We start from the raw sequence: 23,347 nt of genomic DNA, 5'->3' as shown, positions 1-23,347 counted from the left end.
ACTCTGGGGTTGCGGTGCTCAACTCGCTTTATTGGCCGAGGGAGCCAGCGTACAGCTTCCGGGTCATGTGGCTAGCATGACTAAGCGGCTTCTGGCGAACCAGAGCAGCGCACGGAAACGCCGTTTACCTTCCCGCCGGAGCGGTACCTATTTATCTACTTGCACTTCGACGTGCTTTCGAACTGCTAGGTTGGCAGGAGCAGGGACCGAGCAACAGGAGCTCACCCCGTCGTGGGGATTCGAGCCGCCGACCTTCTGATCGGCAAGCCCTAGGCTCTGTGGTTTAACCCACAGCGCCACCCGCGTCCCATCAGGGGACTTACTTCTGTGTAAAGATGCCTAGGGTCAGGCTTTTGGAGCTTGTTTTCAGAACCTCCCTAGAACCACAGGAGCTGGAATGTTCTGGAGCTTCTTCCAGGTGAACCTCTCTCCTCCCTGCCTCTCATTTGGTCTTTTTGCTCTGAGGGCAGGATCCTTGCATAGCAACATTTACCTGCTTCTGTCATTGCTCCCTGAGCTCTTCTGAAGCCACGTTGGGCGCCTGCTCTCATTGTCACCCTCTGCCCCATCACGGCAATCTATCCTTGAGTTTGTGTTTACCTGTCTTGCTTGCCCTCCCAAGAGCTCTAGACAAGGCATGACATTTCTTGGGGAAGAGATGTATCAGATGAGGAGAAGGAAGCTGGGGCGGGCAGGTGTGGAATCCACATGGACCTGCCATGGAAAGGCTGCATTTTACGGTTTTTTCCCTTGAGCACAGCTGATTCCCCACCACAGATATTCAACGGGGACTTTGTTGATCGTGGCTCCTTCTCCGTGGAGGTGATCCTGACGCTCTTCGGTTTTAAGCTGCTATATCCAGATCATTTCCACCTACTTCGAGGTAAGAGCATCAAAAGAGCCCTGCCGGATCAGGCCATTGGCCCATCTAGTCCAACATCTGCCCAGCCAGATACCTGTCGGATGGCCGCAAGCAGGATTTGAGCCAGTGTGATGTAGTAGTTAAGAGCGGTAGACTCGTAATCTGGTGAACCGGGTTCGCTTCCCTGCTCCTCCACACGCAGCTGCTGGGTGACCTTGGGCTAGTCACACTTCTTTGAAGTCTCTCAGCCCCACTCGCCTCACAGAGTGTTTGTTATGGGGGAGGAAGGGAAAGGAGAATGTTAGCCGCTTTGAGACTCCTTCAGGTAGTGATAAAGCAGGATATCAAATCCAAACTCCTCCTTCTCCCCTGCTGTGGTTTCCAGCATCTGGTATTCAGAAGTCAGAATCTCGTTTCTTGCGATTTGAATCCTGCCTTTATCAAATGCTTTTAGAAACCTCTTGCCACTCACCCTGCCCCACGTATATGACTTTAAAAGCCTGGCACTCCTCCCATACCACCCTATGGCTTTCCATGACGAGCTTTTAGTGTAACGAGCCCGCATTCCTGAGCTGTTTGCTGAGTGCATCCCTGATGCTTTCCTCTTGAGATTGTGTGTCTCTCAAGGGCAAGGGGGTGGCTCTAGCTTCCGAGCTTTGTTTCATTCTTGGGGGATCTTGGTGGCTGTCCTCCCTCTTCTCTCTTGAAGGCAGCGTGCCCCTGAATGCCATCTGCGGGGAAACACAGGTAGGGTGGAGAGGGCAATGGCCCTCATTCAACCTCCTTGCAAGCTTCCCACATGTTTCGGGTGGGCCACTGCGAAAGCAGAATGTGAGAGCAGGTGGGTCTTCGGTTTGTTGCAGCATACTGCAGTACACATTCCCAAAAAGCACTGGGCTCCATCTTCAGGGAATGTTAGTTCTGGGAGGGGAATCGGTGAGGGGGTCTCCAAACTGTTAGGATATAGTTCCCTTCCACCTTAAAAGGGAACAGGCATGACTGTTGTGTGTCACATGCCTGTTTACTTCCAGCACGGTCTGCTGGGAACTTCCATTTTGTATATTGCTTTTGCTAGTATTGCTGTTTGCTAGACACGAAGGGAAGCAGACATGTTTTCCCCTTGGTTCCTGAACTATGCTGAATAAATGCTGTAAATACGCTTACACATTTCCCTGTCTGCCACTTCCGTTGTGAGATGATTCATTCACTCTGCTGATAGAGCGTGCCGAGTCTCTAAACATATCTGAGGCTCGTGTCGCTGTTTGATGCTGTTCCAAGGGAGACTGGTGATCGCCTGGCTGCTGGCCGGTGGCTGGAGCCAGCTGGGGGCTTGCCTGATGCCCATGTCTCCCCGGCAGTATCCCAACACAAACAACTCTCACATCCTTAATTTTTTTCCCTAATATTGTTGGAAGCTACTCAGAGTAGCTGGTGCAACCCCATCAGATGAGTGGCATGATGATGATGATACAATCATACCTTGGTTTTCGAACAGCTTAGTTCTCGAACGTTTTGGCTCCGAACGTGCAAACCCGGAAGTGACTGTTCTGGTTTGCAAACTAATTTTGGAAGCCAAACGTCCGACGGGGCTTCCGCGGCTGCCGATTGGCTGCAGGAGCTTCCTGTATCCAGTCAGAAGCCACGCTTCGGTTTCCGAACGTTTTGGAATTCAAACAGACTTCCCGAACGGATTCCGTTCGACTTCCGAGGTATGACTGTAATATCATCAGCCCTGGAAGTTTAGGGATGGGAGGGTGGGTGAAGCCCTTTCCTGCAAACTCGAACCAAAATCCCCCTTCATTTTGGCCTTTTAACTCCTCCTCCTCTCTAGGGAACCACGAAACGGACAATATGAACCAGATCTATGGGTTTGAGGGAGAGGTCAAAGCCAAATACACAGCCCAGATGTTTGAGCTCTTCAGCGAGGTCTTTGAGTGGCTACCTCTGGCGCAGTGCATCAATGGCAAAGTCTTGGTGAGCAGCCGGCCGCTTGGGTGGGGGGCTGCAGCTCAGCTGAGCACTCTTGGTGACCCTTGCTATTCCTTCTCTTCTCTCCCCCTGGGTAGATAATGCACGGTGGCCTCTTCAGTGAAGATGGCATAACGTTAGACGATATCAGGAAGATCGAGAGGAATCGGCAACCTCCAGATTCGGGTGAGCGGTGGTGGGGTCAAAGAACTGGGGTGGAATGATTTGTCTGGTGGGGATTGGGTAGCCTTGTGTACCCATAGGAGCAAAGCAAGTTGCCTTACAATGAGCCAGACGATCGGTCCATCTAGCTCCATATTGCTTGCACTGACTGGCAGCAGCTGTTCTCCTACCTGGAGATGCTGAACCTGGGACCTTCCTCGTGCGAGGAAGGTTCTCTGCCCCAGAGCTACTGCGGTGGAGAGTAAGGCTATCAATGCTACGAGCAAGGGAATAGGCACGAAATGAAATATTTGTTTTGTTTTTTTTAAGAAATATTTATTAAGATTTTACAAAGACAAATATACAAAAACACATAATAAAAAAAATAAAATAAGTAAACATACAGAAAAAACAAGAAAAATTAAAAACAATTATTTTTCATAACTTAAAACTCATTTGCTTGTTTCTTTGACTTCCTCACACCTCCCCTTCTTGTATTCCCATTTAAATAATCAAATCAGCAAATCCTTACCCTCTTTCATTTATCTTATCTCTATAACTTAACATTTTATAACTCAGTGTTTTCATCCATTATCAGTTCATTTTTGCATATTCTTATTAACTTTGTTGCTAATACCACTTATTTCCAATCCAACACCATTTTAGTTATTTTTTTACCTATTTATACCCTTCTTCCACGAAATGAAATATTTGTTGATTCATTGCATCAGGTTTTGGTCGACCAAGCCAGGGTTTCCCAAACTTGAGTCTCCAGCTGTTTCGGGACTACAACTCCCATCATCCCTAGCTAGCAGGACCAGTGGTCAGGGGTGATGGGAACTGTAGTTCGAAAACAGCCAGAGACCCACGTTTAGGAAACTCTGGCCTAAGCGATTTAAACAGGCATAAATTTGCACAAGAGGGGGGAAACAGTTCTGAGCCGCAACAAAAGCAGCTCTCTCTTTTTTGAGGATGCACCATCTGAGAAGAGACATCCCCTTCTCTTCCAAAAGCACTTCTTTTAAGATGGCACTTGCCGCTTGCACTTAATTTGTGGCTAATTATTGGGAGGGAACGAGGATGGCTTTTCCTGCCGTGGAGAAGGGGATCTTGGATGGGTTGTCTCTCCCACAAACTCCACTAGGACGCTTTCTGAAAATTAGGACACGCTTACCGCCCCATGTGGGAGGACAGCCCTACCCCCCCTTCACTTCCTTCCTGCCTAGCAGGTTGTGCTTGCCCTTCTTATTTTTTTTTTTTTTTTTTTTTTAAAATAATTTTTATTACGTTTCTCTTCATAATTTCGACAACTCAACACAACACAGAAAAACCCAAATACAAGAAACAATTCCTGATTTTTTCAACAAAAAAGAAAACCATTGGACTTCCCCACACCTTCCAGATCTGCGTTCTTTGTAGTAGCAATATCAGCAATTTGTTACCTTATTTCAAACCTTGTTGGAACTTTCCATTATTATGTACCCATATTCAGTATATTGTATCTTAACTTTGTTACCTTTTAAAATAAACATAAAATGTTTGATTCACATTGACTTCTTTTCTCATTTGTCATTAATTTTACCATTTGCTTAATCATATTTGCTAAAGCGTAACCTTTCCAAAAACATGCACTGTCTTAAAGTTCATACAGCTTATAGTATTTTTGCAAATAGTCTTTAAATTTTTTCCAATCCGCCTCGACTGATTCTTCATCCAAATCTCGGATTCTGCCGGTCATTTCAGCTAGTTCCATATAGTCCATCAACTGCGTCTGCCATTCCTCCAACGTGGGTAAATCTTGTGTCTTCCAATTCTTTGCGATGAGTATTCTTGCTGCTGTGGTAGCATACATAAACAAAGTTCTATCTTTCTTTGACACTTTCTGGTCTACCATGCCCAGCAGGAAGGCCTCTGGTTTCTTGGGAAAGGTATACTTAAATACCTTTTTCAGTTCATTGTAAATCATTTCCCAGAAGGCCTTCACTTTTGGGCAGGTCCACCAGAGATGAAAAAATGTCCCTTCTGCCTCCTTACATTTCCAACATTTGTTATCAGACAGGTGATATATCTTAGCTAGCTTGACTGGGGTCATGTACCACCGGTATAACATTTTCATAATATTTTCTTTCAGGGCACTACATGCCGTGAATTTTATCCCGTTGTTCCATAACCTTTCCCAGTCTTCAAACATAATGTTATGTCCGACATCCTGTGCCCATTTTATCATGGCAGATTTAACTGTCTCATCCTGTGTATTCCACTTAAGCAGCAAGTTGTACATTCTCGATAATACCTTAGTTTTTGGTTCTAACAATTCTGTCTCCAATTTCGATTTTTCCACTTGGAAACCAACTTTTTTATCCAATTTAAAAACCTCTTGAATTTGAGCATAGTGTAACCAATCTCGCACCTTATTTTTTAGTTTATCCTTACTCTGCAGTTTCCAGTTGTCTCCAATTTTTTCGATTATTTCCCAATATTTCGGCCAATAGGCCTCCATATTGGGTCTTTTTCGAGCCTTGGCCTCCACTGGTGATAGCCACCTCGGGGTTTTACTCTCTAATAAGTCCTTATATTTCATCCAGACTGCAAAAATTGATTTTCTGACAATATGATTTTTGAACAGTTTATGAACCTTAACCTTGTCGTACCATAGATATGCATGCCAACCAAAAGCATTATCAAACCCTTCCAGATCCAGGACATCAGTGTTTTCTAACAAAAACCAATCTTTCAACCAGCAGAAGGCTGCAGATTCATAATATAACCTCAAGTCCGGCAGGGCAAACCCTCCTCTTTCTTTCGAGTCAGTTAGTATTTTAAACTTTATTCGAGGCTTTTTGCCCTGCCAGACAAACCCAGATATATCCTTCTGCCATTTTCCAAAACATTCCACTCTGTCCACGATCTGTAGGGTCTGAAACAAAAATAACATTTTCGGCAATACATTCATCTTTATAGCTGCTATTCGACCCAACAAGGAAAGTTTCAATCTTGACCAAATTTCTAAGTCCTTCTTAATTTCCGACCAACATTTTTCATAATTGTCTTTAAATAAGTTCAAATTTTTGGAAGACAAATAGATCCCTAGGTATTTCACCTTTTTAACCACATTTAATTCTGTTTCTCTCTGAAACCCCTCTGTTTCTGTAGATGTCAAGTTTTTGGCCAAAACCTTAGTCTTTTGTTTGTTCAACTTAAATCCTGCAACCCGACCAAACTCATGAATAAGTTCTAAAACTCTTTTTGTACTGGGTTCTGGCTCCTGTAATGTCAAAACTAAGTCATCTGCAAAAGCTTTCAGTTTATATTGTTTCACTCCGACCTCTATCCCTTGTACCAACCGGTCCTCCCTAATCATGTTCAATAGCACCTCCAGGACTGAAATGAATAAAAGAGGGGATAGAGGGCACCCTTGTCGTGTCCCTTTTTCAATTTTAAATTCCTCCGTCACCACATTGTTCACTATTAATTTAGCTTTCTGTTCTGAATAGATTGCTTCTATTCCATTTTCAAACCCCCGTCCCACTCCCATCCCTTCCAAATTTTTCTTCATAAACTTCCAAGATATATTATCAAATGCTTTCTCCGCATCAATGAAGATTAAAACCGCCCTTGTGTTCCTATTGGTTTGCAATAGTTCCAAAATGTCAATGATGTTTCTGGTATTTCCATATAAATGTCTACCAGGGAGAAAGCCAGCTTGGTCCTTGTGAATTACTTCATTTAAGACCTTTTTAAGTCTGCTTGCTAAAATGTCTGCAAATATTTTGTAATCCACATTCAGGAGTGAGATGGGACGGTAGTTCTTAAGCTGGGTCTTTTCAGATTCTAGCTTGGGTATCAATGTGATGAATGCTTCTTTCCACGTTTCCGGTGCCCTCTTCCCCTCCATGATCTGGTTGCATACCTCCATCAAAGGCTGTGTCAAGTAGTCCTTCAAAGTCTTGTAGTATTTGGAGGTAAGCCCATCCGGGCCTGGAGATTTGCCAAGTTGCATATTCTGAATGGCACCTTCAATTTCCTGTTGAGTTATTTTACAATTCAAGATTGATCTTTTATCTTGGGTTATTTTTGGTAGTCCATTTATCCTTAAAAATTGATCTATCTCCAACTCTTTCTGAGGCCCTTGTGCATAAAGTTCTTTGAAGTATCTGTGGAAGCACTTCCTGATTTCTTCTGGTTTCTGAACCATTCTTCCTTCAATCTCTAGATTTGTCACTGTATTTAACTTTTGTCTTTTTTTCAGCTGCCAAGCTAGCAGCTTTCCACATTTGTTTGCTGATTCAAACGATCTTTGCTTCATCTGTTTGATTTTCCATTCGATCTCTTGATTTATCAGTTTAGAGTATTGTGCTTGATGGAATTTGATTTCTCTCAGCACTTCCTTTGACTTGGGATTGGTTCTCAGTTTCTTCTCACCTTGATATATTTTCTCCAATATTTTATCCTTCTTTCCATTCCAGAGCTTTTTCTTGATTGTATTTTGTTGTATCAGAAACCCTCTCATAACGGCTTTACTTGCGTCCCAGATCATTCTTTTTTCAACTGTAGTGTTCAGGTTGATTTCAAAATAGTCCTTTAACGTTTTTTGGGCCTTTTTCACAATCTCTTGATCTCTTAATAAGGTGTCATTCATTCTCCATCTGAAGGAACCGGTTTGGGTAAGTCTAAGTTCTAGTTTCAAAGCATTGTGGTCGGAGCATGTTTTTGGGCAGATTTCCACCTTTCTAGTCTTGGGTGCCAGCCCTCTAGATGTCCAGATTTGGTCGATCCTTGTCCATGACAGGTGGGCCTCAGAGAAGAAAGTTCCTTCTTTACCTAGGGGGTCTTTTGTCCTCCATATATCAATCAGATCCAAATTATCAATCAGTTCAAAGAAAGTTTTAGGCAGTCTGCCATCTGATGTTAAGTTTTGATTTTGAGACTTATCCATATGTGTAGATACCACTCCATTCATGTCTCCCATCATTATGATGTTGTTGTAGTCCATATAGTCCAGCATGGTCTCATGCAGCTTCTTAAAAAATTCTGATTTCCCGTCATTTGGCGCATATATTCCTAATATCAAAATTTTTTCTCCTTGTGTCTGGATTTCAATCGCCAAGATTCTTCCTTGCTCATCTTTAAATACAAATTTTGGTGCCAGGCTCTCCTTGGCATATATCACCACGCCTCTTTTCTTAACCTTGTCTGATGAAATAAATTCTTGGCCTAGTCTTTTGTTAACTAAGACTTTTCTGTGAAGCCTGGTCACATGGGTTTCTTGTAAACAAATAATGTCCAATTGTTCTTTCTTCAATATGTGAAATATTTTCCTTCTTTTTTCCGGAGAATTTCCGCCATTTATATTCCAACTAAGTAGCTGCAGAGACATCCTGTACTGTTTTGTTACACCTAGAGTGGTGTATCTTCTGGTCCCGAGGGTGTAGGGCCTGCTCCGCCTCCAGGCGGAATCCCAACTTGTGGTAGAGGACAAAGTGCTGCTGCTTCTTTTTGGAGATCTTCACCGTGATCGTGCAGGAACTTTTGTAAATCCTCTGGTGTTTTTATCTTTACCTTCTTCTGCTTGTAAGTAAATGATAACCCTTGTGGAAACTCCCACCTATAACGAATTGTGTTGATTCTCAGCAGTCTTGCCAGTTCTGAATAAGTGGTTCTCAAGTCCAATAACTGTTTTGGGATGTCTCGGTAAATTTCCACCCTTTTATCTTGTATCACCAATGTATTTGCGAAATGTAGGCCTAATATTTTGTCTCTCTCTTCCCTTGATCTCAAAATTATCAAACAATCTCTGGGTCTGTCCTTCCTTACCAATCTTCCCAGCCGAAAAGCTGACACTATTTTAAAGTCAGTTTCTTCCTTAATGCCCCAGAATTTTGAAAATTCTGTTGTCAAAAATCCAATTAAATCTTCTTGTTCAATTTCTGGGATTGCTCTTAATCTGAGGTTATTCTCACGATTTTTCAATTCCACCATCGAGAGGTAGGCTTGTTGTTCACCAATTTGTTTATGCAAAGGTTTAACTTCACCTCTAACTTCCTCGACCTCTTTTCTAGCTGCCGTTGCAATTTGAACAGCTTCCCCAGCCAAATTACGGTTTTCTTGTGTAGCTCCTTGCAATTTTTCAATTGCTTGTGTATGCTGGGAAACCTGATCTGTCAATTTCTGGATCGAAGATGTAGCTTGGTCAATTTTTGATGATTGGTTGTCAACCTTTTGATTTAAAGCTGCCAACTGCTCCAAGATTTGTTTCAGAACTCCCTCAGATGCTCCTGCTGCCATATCTTCCTCTGCTGGAATTTTAGACTTTTCGGCTTCTGCCTTTTGTACGCCCAGCACAGCTGGAACTGATGATCTGCGTCCCTGAGTCAAAGTTGTTTGTACAAGCTGTGCCTGCTTTTTTTCCTTTTCCTTCTCCTTAGCTTCCTTGGCTTTGGCTGCTCTTGTCTTTCCTGTACCACTCATCAGTCAATGTTCAAGGTCAAATTGTTATTGTCCCATGGGAAAGACAGATCCAATTTAAAAACAATCCAGTGAGAGAGAGTAAACATAAAAAGCTGTTCCCAGGCCTTATATTCCCAAAATCCTCTAGGGGGAGTACCACCAAAGTTTCAAAAAGAAGAAGGCAACTTTTCCGCCATTAAAGTCCCCTGTATGTTAAAAAACAGAAATGCAATAGTCCCAAATGGTAATAAACAAGTCCTGCAGAGTACTTTAAACTTTTAACAAAGTTTCAAAAAGGTGCCTACAATTTGTATCCAGTCCAGCTTGTTAAAGCTCAAAAGCTCAAGGGTATCCATACGTCTGTAAAAGTTTGTAACAATTTGTAACAGTTCCGCAGTTAAACAGTTTCCCCTCCAGCAGCCCGACGATTTGGAATTTAGCTTTGAATGATCTTACTGGGGAGGATCGCTCCAATTTTCCTTTTAAAAAATTGCTCACAAATAAGTCTATCTTTTCTCGTTAACAGTCACTTCTGAAAGTGCATGAAAGTCCCTCTTTAAAACATCCCTTTTCAGCCGCTTTTCGCTTCTCTGATCCCTTGCTTTGATCTTGTAAGCAGCTCCGGGAGGCGGACTTCCTTTTTAACGTCTCCCGGTTACAGCCAAAATTTTTTTCAAGAATTTACTGCCGAATTTAACGTCCTTACTCACGGGTTTGTTGTTTCAGTCGAATCTTTAAAGGAAGAAAGGTCGGCGCTCATCTGCAACAGCTGCGCGGCTTCACTCCCGCAGAAAGAGCGATGAACTCACAGCACCGCTACCCCTCTTTCACTCCGGAGCCCCTTACGGGGTTCCTTTCGCGATTTCGGGGTCGCTCCAGGTGCCCGCCGAGTCCCACGGCCACGAGCTCACTCTGCTCGTGGTTTTTCTTGATGGGTCGTCGCTGTGCCGCAGCGAAACGACCCTTTCCTGCGGAGCCCCTCTTCAGACTAGAAGAGGACCGCCATTACAGTTTCGCGCCGCCTCCGGAAGTCCCGTGCTTGCCCTTCTTAAAGGGGGGAAACACAAATTTCCTGCCTGAATTCACTAGGAGCACCTTTTTGTTAGCTTGAACCTTTGGGGATTGACTGGCGAATCTGACCGATGTAGTCATCTAAAAGTTTTAGGCGTAGCTGTCTCTCTGTTTTCTCTACCCACCTACTACTACTACTACTACTACTAATAAATTTTTATTTATACCCCGCCCTTCCCGGTTCAAAAACCAGGCTCAGGGCAGCTAACAACAAATTTAAAATGCTTAAATTATACAACCAGCATAAAATACAGTATAAAAACATGAATAACAATAAAATTCAAAAATAAAAAATCAATTTAGGGGAAATAAGCGTTAGATAATCCCCCAGAGCTAGCTGGCTGAATTGGTCCTACTTGGGCCAGCGAAGAGGCCAGGGGAGAATTAGCTGTGGGGTCTCAGAGCGGGTGATCTTCATAAAAGCAGAGGGGGAGGGAAGGGAAGGGAAATAAAAGATCAGGCTGAATTCAAATTAAAGGCCAGGCAGAACAGCTCTGTCTTACAGGCCTGACGGAAGGAATTTAAATCCTGCAGGGCCCTGGTCTCATGGGACAGAACATTCCACCAGGTCGGAGCCATCACTGAAAAGGCCCTGGCCCTGGTGGAGGATAGTCTGACTTCCTTAGGGCCCGGGACCTCTGAACTATGGTTATTCATGTATTTACTACTGTCTTGCTGTTGCTTCCCCTGTTTTTGAGGAGCAGAAATTTGGCAGGTGACGCTTCCCTGGCACAGAGACAAAAGTGATGGGGAAGACTGCAGCCAGTCAGCTGCTGTTAAGAAAGAGAAGCCATGCTTGGAGGAGAAGAAGGAAAAAAAGAGGTGTAAACCCTAGATCTGAGCAGATTAGGGGTAGGGCAGGAGGCCTCAGAGTTGACTCATAGAATTGTTGGAGTTGGAAGGTACCCCAAAGGTCCTCTAGTCCAACCCCCTGCCATGCAGGAATCTCAACTAAAGCATCCATGGAGGACGGACACCCAACCTGTACTTAAAAACCTTCAATAAAGGAGAGTCCAGTCCAACATTGCTAGAGGGCACCAGGTCGGTTGGCAAAGGCAGGGTTAATTCTGTGATTAATGGACTGATTGAATTTATATCCTGCCCTCAACTCCCCAAAGAGCCCTGGATAGCAAGCGGAAGCACCATTTAAAACAAAAGCAAAGCAGACATTTGAAAACCGGTGAAAGCCTTCTCAAAACGACTGCAATTAAAAACAGCTAAAAGCAGTTACAATTAAGAGCCGTTCTTCCGCCCAGTGACCTTAGGGTTGCCCAGAACAGTAGTCTTCAGCCACCACGTGCCTGGGTGCAAACAGGAATGGTTTCAAATTCCTCCTGAAAGTTAACGGTGATGGAGGGTCTGGCACACCGCACTAGGGAGGGCGTTCCACAACCGGGGGCCGCCACAGGAAAGGCCCTGTTTCGACTCAGCACCAGCCAGGCATCCCCCAGTGGTGGCACCACCAGCAAGGCCTCACCTGGCAATCGCAGAGTCCGAGGTGGTTGATCGGCAGTCAGCTGGCAGCCATCACTGGTGCCCACCAGCCACAGGCCTCACTTTCTGTGTCTGCGTTCCTCCTCGCTCATTTATTGAACTCGCCTCCTTCTCATTTGCAGGTCCCATGTGCGACTTGCTCTGGTCAGACCCTCAACCCCAGGTAGGTCTTGCTTTGGTGAGACTCGTGAGCTGCGTGCCTGTTGCTCCATGACTACAACGTCTCCTCTTTTGGATGCTTCCTTGATTTCATTCTTCATCTCGAGATCTCCCTGGGCCTTTTGACTGGGTGGGGAGAGACAGTAGCATTTCTCCGGGACTAAATTAAATTTAAAAGGAGAAGAGCTCTTGATATAAACTCTGCAGCAGAATTCCCCAAACTTGGGTCCAGCTGCTTTTGGACTACAGTTCCCATCATCCCTGACCACCCTGTTAGCTAGGGATGATGGGATTTGTAGTTCAACAACAGCAGGAGACCCAAGCTTGGGGAATTCTGCTGTAGAGTTTATATCAAGAGCTCTTCTCCTTTTTGCCCGGTTCTGTCTCCCGAGACAGATGGATGCCAGTGGATTTCTTGGTGTCGCCTGCATCCTGGGCACCCGAACCCCTCACCATCTCATGTTTATAAGACTGCCGTTGCACCCAAGGGTGTCTTTCTCTCCTCCACCCAGAACGGCCGGTCCATCAGCAAGCGTGGCGTGAGCTGCCAGTTCGGGCCCGACGTCACCAAAAGCTTCCTTGAGCGCAACCACCTAGATTACATCATCCGCAGCCACGAAGTCAAACCCGAAGGGTATGAGATGGCTCACGATGGCAAGTGTGTCACTGTCTTCTCTGCCCCCAACTACTGGTGAGTGATCGAGGGGGCACGCTGCCGTGGTGGTGCTCTACTTCCTATTTTTTATATAAACAATTTTTTATTAGTTTTCAGTTACAAAAATCCAAAATAGTAAAGGTAAAGGGACCCCTGACCATTAGGTCCAGTTGTGGCCGACTCTGGGGTTGCGGAGCTTATCTCGCTTTATTGACCGAGGGAGCTGGCATACAGCTTCCGGGTCATGTGGCCAGCATGACTAAGCCGCTTCTGGCAAACCACAGCAGCGCATGGAAAGACCGTTTACCTTCCCGCTGGAATGGTACCTATTTATCTACTTGCACTTTGACGTGCTTTCAAACTGCTAGGTGGGCAGGAGCAGGGACCGAGCAACGGGAGCTCACCCTGTGGCGGGGATTCGAAGCGCCGACCTTCTGATCGGCAAGTCCTAGGCTCTGTGGTTTAACCCACAGCGCCACCCGCGTCCGTAAAAATCCAAAATACACCTTGTTATATCCATATCAAATCACAATACCAAATCAAATACAGTGGTACCTCTGGTTGCAAACGGGATCCGTTCCGGAGCCCTGTTCGCAACCTGAGCAGAACGCACCCCGCATCTGCGCGTGTGCGGGTCGCAATACGCCGCTTCTGCGCATGCGTGTGATGTCATTTTGAGCGCATGCACGAGCGGTGAAACCCGGAAGTAACCCTTTCCGGTACTTCCGGGTGACCGCGGGACGCAACTTTTAAAGATTTAACCCCGAAGCATCTTTAACCCAAGGTATGACTGTATCAATTAATCAAATATCCAATTGTATAATTTTGGTGGCACCCCACATGCTAGAATTACAGGTTTAATATTTTTTTTAAAAATTCTGCTTCCAAATTCTTACTTAATCTAGTTGTATTCCAATCATAATAACAGTCCCTTATTCAACAGCTGCAATATTTATGAGTTCTATTTATATTAACGCATCCAACAATTTATTAGTCCACAAATGAAAATCTACAGTCATACCTCATGTTACGTTTGCTTCATGTTACATTCTTTCAGGTTACATCCTGTGGCGACCCGGAAGTACCGGAAAGGGTTACTTCCGGGTTTCGCCGCTCGTGCATGCGCAGAAGTGTAAAATGACGTCATGCGCAGAAGTGACAAATCACAACCCACGTGTGCGCAGATGCGCCGCTGCGGGTTGCACTCTTTTCATGTTGCAAACGGGCTTCCGGAACGGATCCTGTTCGCAACCAGAGGTACCACTGTATATCCTTCCTGCTACGTGTAATAATTATTTGTCCATATTTTTTTCTTCTTTCTTTACCAAATATTAATCCATTATTCCAAAAAGTCCCATATCGCTCCAGCCGTTCTCTCTCCTCTCAGTTGTAGTTGCAATATAAACACATCAGCCTAGGGAAAGAGTTAACAGGCAAGTGGTGCTCTAATTCCCGCTCGGACAGCTGGGGCAGGAGGAGAGCCTGGCGGCTGGGTCCAGTCTGGCCTGCCTAGTCCAGGATCCTGTTCTCACAGCGGCCGACCAGAAGATGGGAAGACCGCAAGCATAGCCTGAGCACAAAAGCCAATCTCTGCTGCGGTTTCTGGCAACCAGCATTCAGAAACATTTGCTGCCTCCGACAGTGGAGGTGGAACTTAGCCAACAGAGGGTGATGGCAGCCATTGACCGGAAAGCAGAGGGTGCTGCTCCGAGGGCAGACTGGTTGAAGAGGAATGGGGGCAGGAACCAGCTGGGGAACCCCCAAGAAAAGAAGGGTCCGAGCCTGGGGAGCGGTGGTGGGACGACGTCGAGGGATCACAAGGGAGAAGGCTGGGAGGAGAAAGTGTTGGCAGCTAGAGGGTTAACAGAAGCTGAAGCAGGAGGCCAAGAGGCAGAGAGGAGTCAGAATGGCAAAGGGGCCAGGGGGTCTTTCTCCCTCCTGCTGTGACAAACTCTCCTCCCCCACCCTTGTCTCCCAGGACCAGGAGAGGCATGAAGAGAGCGGCGGAGAAGTTAGCTTCACACAGGTGTAGTCTCAGATCGGTTGGGAAGGCCCTGGAGAGGAAAGGACTTAGGCAGCTGTGGGGTGGCAGGGACCTTCAGGCTCAGCAACTGCTTCGTGGGGGCAAGAACTGACAGAGATGTAGGCCTGACCCTCCTGTGCAGGTCAAATCTGTGTCCAGGGAAGCTGTTTACCAGCTCCACCTGGTACGCAGCCTGAGACCCTACCTGCCTGGGACTGTCTCGCCAGAGTGGTGCATGCTCTGGTTATCTCTCGCTTGGACTACTGCAATGCGCTCTACATGGGGCTACCTTTGAAGGTGACCTGGAAACTGCAATTAATCCAGAATGCGGCAGCTAGACTGGTGACTGGGAGCGGCCGCTGACAACACCGGTCTTGAAAGACCTACACTGGCTCCCAGTACGTTTCCGAGCACAATTCAGTGTTGGTGCTGACCTTTAAAGCCCTAAACGGCCTCGGTCCTGTATACCTGAAGGAGCATCTCCACCCCCATCGTTCAACCTGGACACTGAGGTCCAGCGCCAAGGGCCTTCTGGCGGTTCCCTCACTGCGAGAAGCCAAGTTACAGGGAACCAGGCAGAGGGCCTTCTCGGTAGTGGCACCCACCCTGTGGAACGCCCTCCCTTCAGATGTCAAAGAGAAAAATAACTACCAAACTTTTAGAAGACATCTGAAGGCAGCCCTATTTAGGGAAGCTTTTAATGTTTAATAGGTGATTGTATTTTAGTGTTTTGTTGGAAGCCGCCCAGAGTGGCTGGGGAAACCCAGAGTGGGCGGGGTATAAATAATAAATAATAAATTATTATTATTATTATTATTATTATTATTATTATTATTATTATTCTGTTCGTGCTGATAAAAAGTTAACTCCAGCTTGTGGTTTTCTGCTGGCTCGCTCCTGTCAGGCAGAGAGAGGTTGGGCGCTCTTCTTTAACAGGCCGCCTTCCTCAGAGAGGGACCCTGAAAGCCGCATTAGGTCGGTGGGACACTTAGCCAGCTGCTGGCCTTAACTTGAGAGCCTTTAAATCAAAGATAGAGAACCCTTCTCAGCCAAAGGGCCATGTTCCTTTCTGGGCAACCTTTCAGGGACCACATGCCTTAACCCTAACCATACTTTTAAGCTTGGCAGTGCCCCAAATTTTGATCCACCGTTCCTCTGGTTTGGGTCTTCCTGTCGTCTCTTTTGTCGGCCTGTTAGCCCCCATAATGTGCAAAAACTGTTCATGCCCTCCCTTGATGGCGCTCCACGCCTTTTCTGGGGGGGGGGGCGGAATCCTGAAAACCCTGAGAAAATGCTGCCCTAACCCTCTTCTATCCCCCCCCCCACTTCTCTTTCCCAGTGACCAGATGGGCAATAAGGGTTCCTACATCCACTTGCAAGGCTCAGACTTGCGGCCGGAATTCCACCAGTTCACAGCAGTGGTGAGTCCTTCCCCCACTGGAACGATGCGCTTAGCGGTCGCACACAGCTCTCAAGTGGTCCTGCACCGATGCCCCAACTCCCTGCCGGCCCCCTTCCTGGGATCTTGCCACGCAAACGGGCCTTTAATCTCAGGGCTGTGGGTTCGAGTCTTGCATTGGGCAAAAGATTCCTGCACTGCAGAAAGTTTGAATGGATAACCCTGGATGTTGCATTTGGCCAAGTCTGTTTGTATTCACAATCCTGAGTTGGCATAAGTCACAAGGTAGCCAATTATTGGCAAGAGCTGTTGATTTTCCTATGAATTACTGTATTCTTTGCTCCATAAGGCGCACCGGACCATAAAGTGCACCTAGTTTTTAGAGGGGGAAATCAAGAAAAAAATATATTATTTCCCCCCCCAGCCTCAAAGAGAGCTTCTTGGGGCTGCCATCCCGCTCGCTGTCTTGGCTTCTTTAGCCTTACGCAGCCTCTCTGGCAATTCCCCCACCTCCTGCAAAAGCCCACAGGAGCCGCGCACCCTTTAAGGAGGGAGAAGGGACTGACTGGCCGCGTCAGTCCCTTCTCCCTCCTGGGGAAAAGCCCGCAAGAGCCGCGCAGAGCTTGTGTGCGGCTCTTGGGGGCTTTTCCTGCCTGTCTCTCCCCTGCATTCGCTTCATAAGATGCACACACATTTCCCCTTACTTTTTAGGAGGGAAAAAGTGCGTCTTACGGAGCGAAAAATACGGTACTTACTGAACACCTGTGGTAGGTGAAGACGTGTGTGCATGTTCAGGAAGCCGTCATGTAAAAACATTTTATGCTGTCCATTTCCTTTACCCTTCTTTTTCTAAGAAGGCGTAAAAATATTTTTCACGCAGGTGTCACTGGATCAAGTGCGTCGGTTTTGCTGAATCAGTTAAACCCAAAAGCTTTAATTGGACTTGGGACAATTTGCTACAATTCTGAGTGGTGCTTTTGAGGGGGCAGGGGGCACCGGGGAGGAGTTTATGGAACCAAGGGGACAAGTACCTGATTTGGGGACCCCTGCTCTAGAAGGGGAGGTGCACCTTTGCTAACCAAACTTCTCTTCCTCCTTCCCCAGCCTCATCCGAACGTCAAGCCAATGATGTATGCCAATTCGCTGCTGCAAATGGGGATGATGTAAGCTGCCCTCCAGCTCTGCCAGCTTGCCCCCCCCACCTTCTTGCCAGGAGACCCCTGCGCTAGGCAAACAACAAATCCCCCTTCCTTCCTTCCTTCCTTCCTTCCTTCCTTTTTTTTTGGTTACATTTCTTTCCAACATCAGCCTTCACCACAAAGCAAGGGATATTTTGGCAGGTGGGTTGGTGGTTAAGCTTGAGCATCTCCTGCAGGGTGTGTGTGTGCTGAGGACTGCGTCTGTAATACCCCCCACCCACCCCCAGAAGGCAGATACTGTCCCAGGGCGACCCTCGCCTTTGCTAGCGTTGTGTAATGCGCACAGGCAACATGAGAAAACTGCAGCCAGAACGTTAGATAACATTTTTTTTATATATATATTGGAAGACTGTATTTATTCCTTACTTACTCTGATTTTTTTTCCCCTGCCCGCCCCCCTGGCTTTCCTTCATCTTTTCCCAGCTTGAAAGCACTCATGATTCTGCAACCCAGCAGCCTAGAGGAGTGGGGCGGAGGTTAAGGGCTGCCTTTGCCAGCCTCTCCCCTCTTCCGCTCCTCCAGCTGATGGCTGTTGTCCCGGAAGATCAGCGCGTGATTCCGTTAGGCGTGTTCAAACACACCCAACCCCTTCCAGCTTTCCGGTGGGTTCTGCGTCGCCGCAGAGAAACTGTTCGGTTTGCCCAAGCGCTCAAAGCTCAAGGGGAAGAGCTGTTCCATTACCTCTGCCTCTTTCTTGCGCCGCCTTGTCATAGCGAAAAGGGGTTTTCCGTCTCTAGGCGAGGATGGCTTCTCAGCCTAGCTGCCCGCCAGCTCTAATCTCTTCCTGGGTACTTTGTTGGTCCTATCATCATGTTCCCAGCTAGCCTAAGCCGAAAACCCCAGGAGAGCGTGTAGCCTGTTTGCATGTTTGTGTGCGTGAATTTTTCCATCCTGATGCTAGCTGTGAATTAGCCTCAGCTGGTCTATTACTGGCCACCATCCCCAGCTCAGTACGGAGCAGGGGAGGGGGCTTCTGGTAATTTTGGGGTGGAGACAGGAAGGGGATTGGGGAAGGGGATTCGGGAATTGTGTAGGGCTGACCCTTGGCTTTCGGGCCCCCTTCATTCCAGCCTCGCAGGGATTGCTACGCGTTCCGGGGAGGGGAAAATTCATCAGGGCATTTTGGCGACTCTCCCATCTTGAGATCTGCAGGCTTCGGGGATCCGTTTGTCCAGGGGGTGGGGAGACCTAACACCGCTTCTGGGGCTTTGATCCTCTCGAGATCTTTCTCGACCTTTTCCCTGTGACTGATTTGGAGGGATCACTCTTATAGTCCAGGATACGCTGCTGGTGGGATCTCGGGAAGGTCTGGGTCCTCTCCCTAGGTGGGACCTTCCAATTCGGATATTGCACAAGCTTGAGAGAGAGAGACAAAGACCTCAATCTCAGCAGAGATGAGCAGAATCTGCCTTGTGCTTCCTGGATGGTTTTATTTCCTTCCCCTAGCTTGAGGGTTATAAGTTTTTGTCGCCAGAGGATAAAACTGCCTGGGGGTGGGGGAATCAGGCCTGAGGGGACCAGCTTTGCCAAAGGGCTGAAGAACTGGGAAATGGAAAAATTTGGTGGTTGGTTTGTTTTTTGTTGATCCTACTCCCCGCCCCCTCCCCAAACACTCACACCTTCTTGGGACCTCCCCTTCCTGCTCCCGCTCTGGCAAGGCATCGTCATTTCGGCTTTTCCAAACTGAAACGAGGCTGCTTTCTTCCCCTCTCGTGGCCGAAAAGAGAAACCAGCGAATATTCCAGAAGCACTTTGGATGTTCTTATTTCCATGCTGACCATGGAGGGTTTTTATACATCCAGGATTTCCTCTCCACTCGCCCTCCTACCTATTTGAGCTATTTTACTGTCTGTAATTAAACAAAAGATGTTAAAATAAAGTAACTATTGAAAGACCTGCCAGGTTGGGTACAGCCTCAGTTTTTTCCTTCCCAAAACTTTCATTCTTAAAACCCCAATCAACTTGGGCCCCAAATATCTGGAAGATGGCCTCCTTCCCCACAGGTGTGCTCTGGTGTGTTAAGATCAGCAGAGGAGGGTTCCGCCTCCCTCTGAAGCTCAGTGGGGCAGGTTGGGAGAGGGCCTAAATCAGGGATTCTCAAATTTTGGTCCCCAGCTGTTGTTGGACTACAACTCCCATCATCCCTAGCAAGCAGGACCAGCGGTCAGGGGTGATGGGAGTTGTAGTCAAACAAGAACTGGGGACCCATAGCTGTTGCTGTTGTTTTTAAACATTTATTTACATACAAACAAACAAAAACACACAGACGCTACATACCAAGAAAAAAAAATAGAAACATTGAGCAACCTACTTAAACATACAAAAAATTAAAATTACCTACACCCATGTGACTTCCCTCCACCAGTGCTCCTCTTCCCTTAGCCTGTAATTTTGTTATTCACATTGCAATTTTTATCTCTGATCCTTAAACCTCTTGTTTTACTATTTTTTTTTCTAAATCAACTTTACAAACTTAATCTAAACAGATCAACGTGTTGTTTTTGGAGCAGTGTTTGCTCATATAGTGTTCAAACCATTTCCATTGTTGCCTTAAATTCTGGTTTGTTTGATATCTTATTGCTGCGGTTAGTTTTGCCATTTCGACTAATTCTGTTAATTTGTTTAGCCAATCTTCTTTTGTGAGGATGTGATTTCCTTTCCAGTAGGAGCCTTGCTGCGGCAGTAGCGTATAAAAATAGTGTTTTCCTGTCTTGTGGTATATCCTTGCCCAGTATACTCAATAAATAAGCCTCTGGTTTTTTTCCTATAGAGATTTTGAGCATCTTTTAAAATTCCTCATGAATGCAACCCCCCCCCCCATTTTTAACTCTTCCGCAGCCCCACCATGAGTGCGTCACAGTACCCTCCAACTCCTTACATTTCCAACAAAGATTGGATTTTGACTTCTATATTTTGGCAAGCTTTGTGAAATTTATTTCACAATTCCAAGGGGACGTTACAACAATATAAAAATGCAACCTTGAAATAAGTTAGGACAATTTACAGTTGGAAGAATAGGGCGGGCCTTAAAACAGGTAGCATCTGGTTCCTCCAGCGTGTCAGGAGAGGGATGTTCACCTGCAAAGAGGGACACCTGCTATGGAGACCTCTTGAAGATAGAGGGCCTCTGGCTCTGGCTGCCCTGCTAGCAGTGAGGGCATAAAGGAGCCATGGCCTCGGTCCAGTATATCTGAAGGAGCGTCTCCACCCCCATCGTTCTGCCTGGACACTGAGATCCAGCTCCGAAGGCCTTCTGGTGGCTCCCTCACTGCAAGAAGCCAAGTTACAGGGAACCAGGCAGAGGGCCTTCTCGGTAGTGGCGCCCGCCCTGTGGAACGCCCTCCCACCAGATGTCAAAGAGAACCACAACTACCAAACTTTTAGAAGATATCTGAAGGCAGCCCTGCTTACTGTACAGTGGTGCCCCGCAAGACAAATGCCTCGCAAGATGAAAAACCCGCTAGACAAAAGGGTTTTCCGTTTTTCGATGCGCTTCGCAAGACGAATTTCCCTATGGGCTTGCTTCGCAAGACGAAAACGTCTTGCGAGTCTTGCGATTGTTTTCGCTTTTTTCCCCCTTTTTCTAAGCCGCTAAGCCGCTAATAGCCTTTTAGCCGCTAAGCTGCTAAGCCTTTAGTAGCCGCTAATAGCGCTAATCCGCTAAGCCGCTAATAGGGTTGCGTGGAACGGATTATTTTCATCTTGCGAGGCACCACTGTATTTTAATATTTTCTTGGAAGCCACCCAGAGTGGCTGGGGAAGGCCAGCCAGATGGGTGGGGTATAAATAATCAATTATTATTATTATTATTATTATTATTATTATTATTATTAGGGATTGCCGGGGTGGAAGGCAAAATGCTTCGGTTCCCCCAGTAGGCACAGAAAGCCTTGGAACTGGGGTGGTTGTTTTGCTTCCCTTTCAAAAGAATGGGACTTCTTGCTGAGATAGCCCTTACTGTCCTTTCGCATCCAGGGGGGAAAGGATTTAAAAGGGGGTGGAATGGGGGACTCTGAGCAAATGGACATTTCCGCCAATGCACCAATGAAGGCCGAGGAAGAAAAACCAGTGGAGTTCTGCCCCCAAATGCCCCCAAATCTATGAGGGAATCGGTGGAGTTGGAGAAAGCACACAGTGTCCGGATACTGAGTCTATGCAGCTAACTGAAGATGGATCCAAAACTCCTGCCCAGTTCACCATCTCCCATGGACCAGGTGAGTGCAATGGTGGGAAAACGGCCTTGTGGGCCAAAGTTAAGCAGACCGCTGGGGAGGTTTACTTTGACCCACAAATTGGAGGACCCCCTTTTGGTTGCCTGGGATTTGCAGCCGTTGGTGCCACAACGCCTGGGTTCCGGTGTCCCTGGAGACACCAGAGAATTCAAATGTGATGCTTCAGAAGCAAAGCAGTTATGGCAGTTGAGACAAAGCGGGTTCAGTTGAAGCAGCTTCAGCCAAAGCAGGTTCAGGAGAACTAGGATGATGGTAAGGTAAAGGGACCCCTGACCATTAGGTCCAGTCGCGAACGACTCTGGGGTTGCAGCACTCATCTCGCTTTATTGGTCGAGGGAGCTGGCGTACAGCTTCCAGGTCATGTGGCCAGCATGACTAAGCCGCTTCTGGCGAACCAGAGCAGCGCACGGAAACGCCATTTACCTTCCTGCCGGAGCGGTACCTATTTATCTACTTGCACTGGTGTGCTTTCGAACTGCAAGGTTGGCAGGAGCAGGGACCGAGCAACGGGAGCTCACCCCGTCATGGGGATTCGAACCGCCGACCTTCTGATTGGCAAGTCCTAAGCTCTGTGGTTTAACCCACAGCGCCACCCGCATCCCTAGGACGATGGTATGCCTCATAAATACATCACCCCAGAATTAGCATTTGAGGAAGGGCTGGCCCATCTCTCCCTGCCTTTATCTCATTATCTCCTGATCCTTCTCCTCAGGTCCCTTATGAGCCTTCATCTCCATGAGCTCACAAACCTGGTAGCACATAGCATCTTTAGGCATTCCTCTGTGGCCACTATGGTGCCTCCAGGCCACCAGCTCCGACAGACACAGTTTTTTTTTAGCCAACCAGCATCTCTTCTTTTGTCTTCTTCCAGTTTGAGACCATCCAGGGGGCAGAGCCCCCAAGAAAAGGAGTCGCCTTGTGGGGAGGCCTTGGGCTGCAGGTGAGTTGATCCTGAGTGGTACAGGGAGGGGAGAGAAAGGTTACTGGTTTCCATAGAAACGCATCACCTGTAGTTTCCCTAGAAAAATGATGTTCCTAAGAGATTTGCCCTGTACAACAAACCAGGTGCTTGGGGTTTATTGACACCTGTGGCGTTTGCCCGTTCATTTAGAAAATGTTTGAACAGGGGGGAGAGATAGGGTTAAAAATATAGACCAATAGGAAAGCCGGAGGCGGAGCCTACCTGTGTATAAAAGGGCTTAGCCCGAGGTTTGTTTGAGTTGTTGGTGGGTAGTTGGTTGGTTTTAGTGGGTTGGCTGGTTGGGAAAGGCAGTTGGAGAAGCGGTTGGTAATTGAGAGACAGTTAGGGCAGTGGGTTCTTGAGTGAGGGGAGGTAGAAGAGATAGAGAGGGGAAAATAAGACTAAGAAAGTAAAGAGTAACAACGTTTGGAATGCCGGAAAAGTTTGTTTGTGTCTGAAATAAAATACACTCTTCTTTATTAATTGGGAACCTGACTGAGGCTGAAGTGATTTTACCGGGGAGGACCTAGTTGGTGGCAGCAGATTAGTGGCGTACGGGTCAATAGTCCGCAGGCCACAGAGAGGGATGTCTGAAGAAGTGAGGATCCTCTGTGGAGAGGCAGCAGGAGGTTCTGCTGCTCTTCCTACCCCACCAGCAGCCAAGGCAGAAAGGAGGCTGGGGAATAATAATAATAATAATAATAATAATAATAAT

The 23,347-nt window shown here is 46.8% G+C and overlaps 1 protein-coding gene across 1 annotated transcript in view; it reads left to right on the top strand.

Annotated features, from left to right (window-relative positions):
* Window positions 1–19,338, top strand: part of PPP5C (protein phosphatase 5 catalytic subunit) — a 36,978-nt gene extending 17,640 nt beyond the window's left edge. The window contains exons 7-13 of the mRNA XM_083627389.1: window positions 778–883; window positions 2,694–2,836; window positions 2,929–3,016; window positions 12,127–12,167; window positions 12,676–12,854; window positions 16,181–16,262; window positions 17,345–19,338. Of these exons, the coding sequence (XP_083483515.1) occupies window positions 778–883; window positions 2,694–2,836; window positions 2,929–3,016; window positions 12,127–12,167; window positions 12,676–12,854; window positions 16,181–16,262; window positions 17,345–17,407 (702 nt within the window). The 3' untranslated portion in view covers window positions 17,408–19,338. The remainder of the gene's footprint in view (window positions 1–777; window positions 884–2,693; window positions 2,837–2,928; window positions 3,017–12,126; window positions 12,168–12,675; window positions 12,855–16,180; window positions 16,263–17,344) is intronic.
* Window positions 19,339–23,347: the final 4,009 nt, after the last annotated feature.

Source organism: Podarcis filfolensis (genome assembly GCF_964270895.1).
Source record: "Podarcis filfolensis genome assembly, chromosome: 8".
Taxonomy (NCBI): Eukaryota; Metazoa; Chordata; class Lepidosauria; order Squamata; family Lacertidae; genus Podarcis; species Podarcis filfolensis.
The sequence above is the reverse complement of the archived record's forward strand: the minus strand, read 5'-3'. Positions and strand labels throughout refer to the sequence as shown.